The 12,317-nt window shown below is 36.4% G+C and overlaps 1 protein-coding gene across 1 annotated transcript in view; it reads left to right on the top strand.

Annotated features, from left to right (window-relative positions):
* The window catches only part of LOC123590768 (PARP1 binding protein), a 74,249-nt gene that overhangs the window by 53,179 nt on the left and 8,753 nt on the right, over positions 1-12,317 (top strand). Inside the window, exon 10 of the mRNA XM_045464242.1 lies at positions 11,985-12,120. Within this exon, the coding sequence (XP_045320198.1) occupies positions 11,985-12,120 (136 nt within the window). The remainder of the gene's footprint in view (positions 1-11,984; positions 12,121-12,317) is intronic.

Below are 12,317 nucleotides of genomic sequence, written 5' to 3' on the forward strand. Positions count from 1 at the left end.
GAGTTTTATATGATTTTTCTGTGAATAAAACTTGTCAACCTCTTGTTGTATTACATAAGTACTTGTAGTCAAGGCAGAAGATTTTAAACAAACAAAAAAAATCCATTCTTTGGACTTGATTAGAAACAGAAATGTACTGTATAAATTCTTTAATTTTTTACCTATTATGGATACTGACAAACTAATATTTTCATTTAAAGGTCGTTGGGATATTTTTTTAGAACTAAGTAAATCAAAATGAGGAAGTCTATCTGAAGAATGAGAGGTCTTTTTTTGTGTGTGTTTTATTTTATTTTGTTTAGAAATTGGTAAGATTCAGCTAATTACTATAAAATTTATAAACAAATTTAGAAAGTTTTGGGAAGTAGAGGAGAGATTGTCTAATCCAGTCTCATTTATAAATGTGGAGACCAAAATCCTGAGAAAATAGCTTATCTAAGATCTCATAACTACTATGAAATCTTTTATACCAGTGCGCAAAGCCATGGTTAAATGCTATTGAGATTAGAATCACATTGTTTCTGTTACTTAATAGTGGAGCTGGCTTAGTCTACATAGCTCTGAAACCAGATGGCAGTGGAGAGGAGAAGGAATTGTTTGTGATAAATATACTGTAAAAAAGCAAAGTGTGAAAATAATTGGTTTAGCCAGGTATACACAGCTGTACCATAGCCAGGTACAGTATTTTGTTGGAATAGCAAAAAATGTTACAAATATTTACTACCAAGTAACTATGGAAAAGTAGTTTAACAGCTTATTACCTACTATCCTGTTACTTTTGCTCTTTTGGCGTAAAGTTCTTTTTTTAGTCATGGAAAGAATATATGATCTACACTTGAAACAGTGTCTTGGGAAGAGCACTTCAAAAGTAGAAAATATTAGGGAACTTAGAATTTTGATGTCATAGATGATAATTAATTGAAATATCTATGTAATTATTATATGGGGCAAATTAACTTTTCTTAGATTTTAGTTTCCTCATTTATAAATAAAAATAGACACCCCTCTGATCACAAAATCTTGTGAAACCATGTTCGTTTTAAGTCCTCGAGTTGTTTTTCCTACTACTGCTTATTAGGAAATTTGTCCATGATGGTCAAATAAGTTCCCCTGCAGTAGAAATAAGAATCTTCTTCTGAACCTAGATGGTTTTGATAGGAAGCTATTGAGAATGTTCACTCCTCATTGTTACCCCCCAATTCCAAGCAGTTTATACACATATCCTCATACCTCTTTCTTAAAAGATTTTCCTCCTTCTATCCTTGTATATTAATTAATTTTATTCCTTTCAGTGTGGTTTAGCAGTATTTTGCATGTCAGGCACAACTGAAAAGTCACATGTACATGTCTTTTCCTTTTCTGAGTCTAATGTTTGTGTCCATATTGAATGTATGTCACACAGACGTAAAATAATGCATACATAATCATTAGCATTAACTGATTTCATAACTTATGTGAGCTGACCAGGAAAATGTTGGATCTTTAAAACATAGAGTAGCCAGGGCAGTGAAAATTAGGGCTCAGGTAGTGTGAAAAATAGACTGGCTGTAACCCTGGTATCTTCATAAGTAGCCAGGCAGTCCAGTGCTCATGGTGTTAGAAAATTCTTAATTAGACCTCCAACTTTAAACTTTAGAGTGTTAACAAACCTCTGAGTATATCCAAATTAAAATGGTAGAGTTTAACTCATAGAATTTCTCTCCCCTCAAAATGACTGTAAAATAGTACCAACTAGCAAAAACCTTCACCGAGAGCAAACAACAAAGAATAATGCAATTAGATATAATAACTTAAAAAACGATGGCCAAGGAAAGAAACTGAAGATTTCAGAGTGAAGATGCACAGCATGACTTAGCAACTTAATATAGCCCCAGTCCCCAGATATTATACTAGTCAGTTGATAGATCCTGAGAATTATCACTAATATTTCTCAAACTGAAAAATATTTTTTTCCCTCCTTTTCAGAGGAATAGTAGAAGTGGCAAGTAGGTAGTAATCTGGTTAAAATGTAAAAAATAACCCTGGAACTTATACACACACAAATGAAGCCTCTAGTGCTACAGAGTGAACTGGGGAAATTATCTAAATGATCCCTCTCCATTTGAATGAGATATAGTCTAAGTAGAGGCAGTGAATCTTCTTATAATACATACAATGTATAATAAACTCTTAGGAGAGAGTGTAGAACCCAGAAATGTTTTCAAACTGTCTTCTCGGCTGAACACTACTTCTGCCTCTATCATTCCTTAGGCTAGTGAAAAATGAGGAAAAACAGAAAATATGCAGCCTTCAAAATGTCACTGAGGAGAAAATAAAAGGCTCTCAAAAAAGGAGCGAACAGAATCAAGAAATCACTCACATACTTGGTTGCTTCTGTTTCAAACTAGGATATAGTACCATGACAGAATACCATTTCTGCTACAATAACAAAATAAAAAGCAGATAAATGGGGAAGGATATATTTTAAAGACATAGTAAAGGTATGTAAGCAAAGCTATTTAAGTAAACTAAAAGTCTGGGGAGAGTAAAGTCCTTGTGAGGTGAGCAGCTTATTATCAGCTGTTTTGTTCCCTGAGATTATTTGCTAGTTTTAGGTATGAGCCAAGGATTGACGTTAGCCCACGTAAAGGAACTCTTCTGAGGGAAGGAGTAACTAACAAAGACTGGGTGTCTTGGGGGGTTGGCAAAAATTTGAAAACTTTAGGAGCCCTGAATGCATGGTTATTTTTACCTAGTGCACATATGCTAGATTTTTTGTTTGTTTGTTTGTTTGTTTTTAGAGAGAGGGAGAGAGATGAACAGAGTGCCAGCAGGGGAGAAGGGCAGAGGGAGAGAGAGAATCCCAAGCAGTTCCTGTTCTCAGTGTGGAGCCTGCCGTGGGGCTCAATCCCACAACCCTGGGATCATGATGTGAGCTGAAATCAAGAGTTGGATGCTCAACCATCCAAGCCACCCGGGCATGCCAACATATGCTCAATTTTGAAGCCAAGTGGGTGGCTAAAATTCAGTAGACCAGGGGCGCCTGGGTGGCTCAGTTGGTTAAGCGTCTGACTTTGGCTCAGGTCATGATCTTGCAGTTTGTGAGTTCGGGCCCTGTGTTGGGCTCTGTGCTGACAGCTCAGAGCCTGGAGCCTGCTTCAGATTCTGTGTCTCCCTCTCTCTCTGACCCTCCCCCGTTCATGCTCTGTCTCTCTCTGTCTCAAAAATAAATAAACATTAAAAAAAATTTAAAAAAAATTCAGTAGACTTATGCTCTTGAGGTAGCTAGAAGACAAGGCCCTGCTTGAGGAGTGGGAACTGCCTTCAACACATGGCTGTCTCCTTTTCAACTTATTTGTCATATTTGAAATGGAGTAAGTAAGATAGGAGACCAAAGAGCACAGTGGAAAAACCTCTGAAAGACAGATTGAATCCCCCAGATTTTCAGGTCAGAGACAATAGAGATCCACAGGGCTCTCGATTGAAAGCCTGAGAGGGACATTCCTGAGGAAGAGATGAGAACCAGAAGACGAATGTAAGTTATGATAAGTAGAACCTAGCTCTTAATCAGCTTAGTCCCTGACTGCATGTAGGTTATCAGCCCTTTGCTATGTCTGCTTAACAGAGACAAGGGAAACCCTTCTAGATAGAGGAAACTTCATCTGGAGTGTCTACAGTCTTTATACACAATATCCAACATGAAATAAAATAATTCTGGACATGAAAAGAGGTAGGCAAAAGCATAAGAGACTCTTAAAAACTAAGAACAAACTGAGGGTTGATGGGGGGTGGGAGGGAGGGAAGGGTGGTGATGGGTATCGAGGAGGGCATCTTTTGGGATGAGCACTGGGTGTTGTATGGAAACCAATTTGACAATAAATTTCGTATTAAAAAAAAGAAAAGAGGTAGGCAGATTTTTCCTTTAATTAAGAGAGAAAACTAACAATAGTGGCAGATTTACAAATAATCCAGATACTAGAATTAACTGACAAGGAATTAAAAATTTTTCAACATGTAAAAGTAATTATAGGAAAAGATGGGCAAAATGGATGATGATTGGGGAATTCCAGCAGAGAATTAAAATCTATAAAACAGAACCAAAGAGGCATTCCAGGACTGTAAAAACATCATCTGAAATTAAGAACTCATTAGATGAGTTTAATAGTAGACCAGACATAGCATTAGGTGGCAAAAGTAGACTTGGAGATAGGTCATTAGAAAAATATCCAAACTAAAGCAAAGAGAGAGTAAAGAATTTAAAAATCTATAGAAAAGTGCAGGACACAGAGAAAAAGTCTAACATGTGCCTAATTAGAGTCCCAGAATGAGTGGAGAAAATAGGAAAGAAATAGTATTTTTAGAAGACAAAATGATTATAATTTTTTTCCAAAGCTTAATTGATCCTTTTACATCAGGTAGTAGTTAGAAAACGTGGGGAACAGATGCGAGTTCTCCTTTAGTAATATAAAGTTGCATATGGGTTTCAATATTATGGACCCAGCAAACAAAACATGTCCCAGACTCCTTTGAGAATCCATTTGCAGCACATGAAAGTGCTACAGGGTGTAGATGATAATGTGTTGCTCTGGAACAGTGCTCTCCAGTGGAACTTTCTGTGGAAATGTTCTGTAACTACGCTAACACATGTTGCTGTCAAGCGCTTGGAATGTGGCCACTGCAACTGAGGCGCTGGATTTTTAGTTTTATTTAATTTTCATTAATTAGCTACATGTGGCTAGCATATTAGAGGAGTTGTAGTTCTGATGGATTAGAGATACCCACAAAAGGAAGAACTAGAGACCAATAAGTAGAGAAAATGGTGCCCTGACCTTGAGAAATGAGAATAAGATTTAAAAAGGCAGAGAGAATGCAAGAGAGACTTCTAAGCTGAGCACATAACCTGATGAAAGTATTAGATTATCTCACTAGTATAGACTGTGTACTGGGTAGCTGTACAAAATAAGTGAGTAAATAGTGTAGGGCAAGGTTAAGGAAAGTGTGTGTGGCTTTTGTGGTTTTAAGGAACGGTTATTTTTTGTAGGGCTTATTGTGAGGATATGTGCATGAGAGCCTGAAAAAGGTGGACTATTTAAGAACTTTAAAGGAACAGTGGATATAATGGGGCTTAAGGACTCAGCTGCATGGTTTTCAGTATTTAAATGTGATTTAGGTTTTCTCTGCATGTATACCTTTCTCGTTTCTTTATCGAACGGTTTCATTACTCTGCCAAGCAGAGTGGGGCTTACTTTGTCTTACGTGTTTTTCTATCTCAAAGCTTGTGTTCTTAGGGTGATTTAGCTGTTCTTTGCCAGTCTACTTCTCTCATTTCTGTATCACATGGTTTCCTTTGTCTGTATTAAAGAGTAGAATCCATTCTGTAAATCTTTTTTCTACCTCCAAGCCTTTGCTTACTCATGTTTCTGTTCCCTCATACCTTCCTCTTGCATATATCTGTTATTATAGTCTTATAGTTTTACTTACTTGATTCGTTCAACAAACATGTTTTATATGCCTCCTGGGTACCAGGCTATGTCCTAGGCACTGGAGATACATCAGTGAACAAAACAGACAAAAGCCCCTGCCCTCATGGACAGGTCTTCCCCAAATATTTGTGGGGCTGGAGTACAAGAATATAAATGGAAGCCCATACATGGCCCACCTCCAGAGCCCCTTTCAATCTTTGTTCTGTTCTGTACTCTTAGGGACATTCCTTCAAGAGGTGTACGCACTCTCCTCCCCATCACCCTTGCCATAAACAGTCTGCCCTTGAACCTAGAGAAAGAGGCCAGCACCAGCCCAGTACCTAAGATAGTTTGAGCAGGGAATTCTGGGGTCCCAGGTACTTGGAATAGGATCAAAAAGGGAGTCATAGTCTCCAAGTGGGCCCTATAGACTCCTCACCCTGTGAGGTTGGGGAGGCCACAGGAAGGCCAGAGCCAAACTAAGGGTTTGGCCGCCAGTTGCCAAATTAAGCGTTTTGTTCACAGAGCTTACATTTTAGTTGGAAGAGGCAAACAAAACAAGTGAATTATGTGGAACATTAGAAGTTTATTAGTGCTCTGGAGTGAAATAAAGCTAGGGAGGGGAATAAGGAGAGTGTGTTCCTTTGTGTGTGTTTTGATTTTAAATAGGATGACCAGTAGAGATCTCTTTGAGAAAGTGACATTAAGCAAAGACTTTATTTAAGAGAGAGAGCAGCATTTTTCATTAGAATGAAAATGGGATGTTTGTATTAGACTGAACTAAAGTTGAATTCGTTGGGCTGAAGTAATGAGGTTGGGATTTATTGCATACCTACTAAGTGTCAAGTGTTATATTAGACATTTTATATCTTTCATCCCAGTTAATCCTTGTTCAATTCTAGAAGACATCATTTTCTAGACCTTACAGTTAGTAAGTAACAGAGTAAGGGTTTGTAGTCAGGTATAAGACTTCAAAGACTTTATGCTCTTTCCAAAGAGTAGATAAAGGCATAGTAATTATAGTCAAGAGTCATAAAAAAGTAATGCTACTACTTAGGTCAAAAATATCTTTCTGCTATTTAATGAAATAAATTGAATTTCACTGATGAAGCAATGAATTATTTGATGTATTTTACATTCATATGCCATTAACGATAACAAAAGTGGTCTTTTTGAAAAGGCAGTAATGTAAGAATGAAAAGATAAATTTTTCAGTTTATTTAGTTTAGATAATTTTTCAGTTTCAGGATATTTATTTTCAGTTGCATATTTAATGAGTATGTTGAGAATAAATTCCTCTTTCAAACTTGTTGATTTATTTATCAACATAATGGGGCTTAGCGCTTTCATTATCTTAATACACCTAACTCAGAGAGTGACTGCAACTTTACAGTATTTTGACTCATTTGTCTTAATTTAGCTAGAGTCAGGCTTTCCTATGTGAAGTACTATTTTCCTCAAACTGGGAACTTACTAATAATTCCAATTTAAAAAGAGCTTGTGGCAAAAGGACTTTTCCAATTCTTGGCAAGTTTGAAGTTCATTGCAATTTTACTGTGGATAGAAATCTTTCCAAAGGGGGGAAATCACTCTACAAAGGAAAATGTTCAATCCTTTTCTCTCATGTGACTTGAACATAAAATGATTTTAACAGCCATGTATGAATCTGGACATTATTCTTAGTTGTTTAGTATTTCAAAAGCAGTTTCAAGAGGGAATTGTTTTGCTTGTTTGTGATTCCAAATCAAATACACAGAGAGATTTGGAAGATTTGCAACAGGAAGTAATCTCAATTCTATGTAGCCACTAATCTTGTGCAGAAAAATTCAACTTTTATGAACAAAAGCAATCTCTTTTAAGTTACAAATACAAGCCAGGGCAGCTTGTATTGTTTTGATAACTGAAATGAAGATGTTGATTGTAAGTTCAGTTTTTGAGTTGCATTCCTAGAATAATTTTAGAGTTGTCCTGGTCGTGAGAACTCTAATTTAACAGATTTCTTACTGTATAGGAAACTGTCTTCATATATGTTACTACGTTAATTAATTGCATGGCATCTACATGGATCTCTAGAGCTTATATGGTCCTTTCCTATTTTTAACTTTACTTAATTCTGACAGTTCTGTAAGATTAATATTATTCCCATTTATGTGTGGATAAGTGAGAGGTTCAGAGGTTTACCCGAAATATCCAGTTTATGAGTGATAGGGCCAGTTTTAGAAGGCACGTCTTTTAACTGCAAATCTGGAGCCTTTCCAATCACATCACTGTCTTTTTGTGCTGGTTTTGCTTTTTTTTTTTTTTTTAGCTGGACATCACATTGTTGGCTCCAGTCAAGTTCACGATCAATGAAAATCTCTAGGTCTTTTTCATATATTGCATTTAAGTCAGGTTTTCGTCATCCTCATCTGTAACTGATATTTTGAACTTAAATACAGGACTTTGTTTATCCTCATTCATTTTCATCTTATTATTTTCTACTTATGGTTCTAGTGTTCTGACATCTTTTCAATCTTGAGTCTGATATCCAATTTATTTATTATTTCTTCCAGCTGTGTGTCAACAGCAGGTTTTATAAGTAGAATACCTTTGTGATTATAGAAGCCATCTAAGTAATCCCTTTAGTATTCTGTGTGCCTGTTTATTACATAGTTGGAACTTAATAAGTCATAATTGATTTTAAAAAAAGAGATTTTTGTACAGGGTGGGGAAAGAAAACCCACGTGTAATCTTTTACAGAAAGAAAAAAAAAATACCTTCATTGTAACTACTCAGTTATTTCTTTTGGACATAAGTATTCCAAGATTACTGTAGAACAGTTGTGGTTCTCATGTTTTGATATTTTTATAAATAATATTTTTTATGGTGAATAAAGTGGTTAACTATTTCCTTTCACATCTGAATCTATTCTCAGTATTTTAGGAATCCATTGCCTTATAATTCTGGCTTCTGAAATTACCCTACTGTCACTAAGCCTCAAGAATTTCTCTATAGGGGGCCTAAAGAAAGGAAATGTAGTTGTGACAAGGGCTATGACACTTATTCTGTAACTGTATTTACGTAACAAGGAAAGGTTTTTACTTAGTTGTATGTCAACAATAAAAATGACACTGCTTTCTGGGGCCCCTGGGTGGCTCAGTTGGTTAAGAGTCCAACTTTGGCTCAGGTCATGATCTTGCAGTTTGTGAGTTCGGGCCCTGTGTTGGGCTCTGTGCTGACAGCTCGGAGCCTGGAGCCTGCTTCAGATTCTGTGTCTCCCTCTCTCTCTTCCCCTCTCCTGCTCAAGCTCTGTCTCTCTCTCTCTCAAAAATAAATAAATATTTTAAAAAATGACACTGCTTTCTAAAGAAATGTTTATTTTTGCTAAATGTGAGACTGAGAAAACATCAGTTGTCTGTAGTAAATAATTATTGTATATTTTTTCAGAGTGTGGGACGCTAAAGTGGTCTAAGCCACCCACAGGGGCTATCACTATCTGGGTACCATGGAAATGATCCTAGCCAGCCACTTAGCATTCATTTGCCTTCATGGTCTTGCTGTACTCTTTACAACTCATTATGGGCAATTAGTTTATAATTCTTTATAAGCAATAACTCTGGTGAAATGAAAGAAATGTTGTATAAAGAGATAATGTCATTTGTTAGTACTGGTTTTGCAGATAGAAATGAAAGTTTTTGATAATGTTACTAGAGTAATGATGTGGTGCAATATAAACTTTACAAAGTTCATTTTATTAACAAAATGTATTTTAATGGCTTTATCATTTGCTTTAATTCTATATGTATAGAATTAATAAAGTCCAGAAAGGGCTAGTTATATTTTAGTGGATCTCATGATGGAAAATGTATAATAGTAGTTGTATTCATGTGGATTCAGGATTATTGGATTATAGTTCCATCATCCATAATCAAGAGCAACTTTCTTATACTATTTCAAATAGTGTTTGATCTTTTACATTTTCACATTTCTTTTTCAATTTTGTGAATTTTTATGCTTAAAATGGAAGATATCAAACTCCAGTTTTTTAATTTTTTAAACAAATTAAACATAATTTTTAGTGGTATGGGAACTGGAGCTCTCATAGACGTCATTAGAAGGACATAAACATGTCACTCTGGAAACATGTGGGGAATAAGCTTAGAAATTCCCTGGGCTTACACCAATTACAAAGCCTTAGGTTGCTCTCACCCAAGCTTGGGTAAACTGAATAAGAACCCTAGAATAGAGTAGGGAGGGGCAAAGGACCCCAGATTAAAATTGGGAGGGGCCAAGGCCCCCAGGATAGAGAGGGAGGGGCAAAGGCCCCAGAATAGAGAGGGGGGCAAAGGCCCCCAATATAAAGGTATATGAGGTAATCAAGATTAGGCATTCAGGGCAAAAACATCCCCCAACTTAGTAGTATAGCAGAGAGCTGCTTTCACAGGAAGGAAGGACCAAATTAGGTAAATAGGTATATAGGGCTATAGATTCCAGGGCTGAAGCTACCCAGAACAGAGCTGATTAGCAAAAGAAAAGGTGCCTTGTTAACCCTGAAGTTATTTGCCCCATCTGTCTTATCTCTTAGGCTAGCTAAGGTAAACAGACATGATGCCTCCTGTCCTGCTGTTAACAACCATCTAACCATCTAACCATCTGCCCATCTACCAGGCGCCAGGATTTTGTTTTATATTGACCCAAACCCCAAATACCATATATCTTCAAAACCCCCTTTTCTCTCATGCCTGTGAGTTAATGTTCACAGATTCATTGTCTCTTTGTGCATGCCCATCACATTTGTAAGCCGTCTGATTTTAATAAATACGGAGCAAGGACCCTTATTCGGGGCTCTTGTCTTTTCCCGGACATTAGCCATCTCTCGCTTTTAATCCTGCGTCCCGCTTTCTTGCTGGCCAAGAAAGAACTTTAGACTTAGAGTCTACAACAGGAACACTTGCTTTTATGAAGCAACTGGATTAATCTAATTCCTTTAATTTTTTTTTTTAATTTTTTTTTCAACGTTTATTTATTTTTGGGACAGAGAGAGACAGAGCATGAACGGGGGAGGGGCAGAGAGAGAGAGGGAGACACAGAATCGGAAACAGGCTCCAGGCTCTGAGCCATCAGCCCAGAGCCTGACGCGGGGCTCGAACTCCTGGACCGCGAGATCGTGACCTGGCTGAAGTCGGACGCTTAACTGACTGCGCCACCCAGGCGCCCCAATCTAATTCCTTTTAAATCATAGTCTGTATTTCACTGCCATTATCTTTGCAAACATCTAACTGAGTTAAATCAGTGATCTCTCTGAATGTATAACATAATACTTAATTGCTGAATATGAAATAAAAAGTTGTGCTGTTTTAGACTATGAACTGTATCAATCAATATTTTGTAAGTAATGTTGCACATAATGTAGTTTTTGAAGTATTAAATTTTTGAATTGTTGAAGTCCTCTTTAATATTTACTCATCTGAAATTTCTTAAAATTTTTTTTTAATGTTTATTTTTGAGAGAGAGAGAGAGAGAGAGAGAGCACAAGGAAGGGAGGGACAGAAAAAAAGTGAGACATAGAATCCGAAGCAGGCTCCAGGCTCTGAGCTGTCAAAACAGAGCCTGATGTGGGGCTCGAACCCACAAACCGTGAGATCATGACCTGTGCTAAAGTTGGCCGCTTAACTGACTGAGCCACCCAAGTGCCCCTCATTTATCTTAAATTTAAACATCTTTTTCTGAAAGGGATTTGACATCTCAATTTGGAGATATCTGCAAGTTATAACTAAATGTCATTATATATCAACTGTAATTACTGTAATTTGCATTGTCCATATAGATTACTTTGTTCTGAAATTAATTTCTTTCCCTAAATCAGCCACTGGTTTTATGTTTGCAGAGTACATTTCCAAAACTACTTCCTTGACGTCCTTTTTAGTGGTTGAGAATTAAATTTCGCTTTCTGATTTTCTCCTACTTATGATCTTTGAAGATAAATGTGAGAGTTTATTTTGAATATTGGACCATTAAATCTCTTGGTCACATCTTCCTAGAATGATATATTTGAATCATCTTTCTTATTTTCCTAAATATTTAAGTATTCACATATTCTGGAGTCTCAAATTGATTTTTCTAAACTGTTACAAAAATTTTTTAAATGTGCATAAAGGTGGTATTACTGAAAAGAACAAAAATGCCAGTTGTAGCAAAGAATGAGTTTGCAGATTATGAAACATCAAGCGTTAAAAGTTCCCAGTGAATAATGGAATTTTTAAGGGCAACTAAAAAAATATTTTAGCAAAAGAGTGAGCAGGGGAGAGGGGCAGAGGGAGAGAGTGAATCTTAAGCAGTCTCCGCACTCAACACGGAGCCTGACATGGGGCTCGAACTCACAACTCTGGGATCATGACCTGATCCAAAATCAGGAGTAGGACACTCAACTGACTGAGCCACTCAGGTGCCCCAAGGGAAATTTTTATGATCTCTTGATTAATATAGAGTATATTTCTATTTAGATGAAAAAATAAATCAAAATAAATCAAAATAAATTGTATACTTTCTTCTTTCTGTTACTAGATGAAACAAACCTTAATTAGATCCCAGTTTGCTTGTACTTATAAAGAGGACTGCATAATAAGCAAGGATAAATGGAATGATGTTAATTCAGCATCAGAGCCTTTGTATGTACTTCGCATGGAAAATGACCTTTCTGGTAATTGACCTTATTTGAGTAATTAAATAACAATTTAATTCTAGTGTATTAATTAGTTTTAACTTAAATAAAACTAGATTTTGTTTTGAAAAGTATGAAATGTGAAATGTAAAGATTTATATTTTTAAGACCTGAGTTTATTTAAAAAGTTATATCTATGTACAAATCTAGGAGGAATAGGACACAGTTTGATTCAA

Source organism: Leopardus geoffroyi, chromosome B4 (assembly GCF_018350155.1).
Source record: "Leopardus geoffroyi isolate Oge1 chromosome B4, O.geoffroyi_Oge1_pat1.0, whole genome shotgun sequence".
Classification (NCBI taxonomy): Eukaryota; Metazoa; Chordata; class Mammalia; order Carnivora; family Felidae; genus Leopardus; species Leopardus geoffroyi.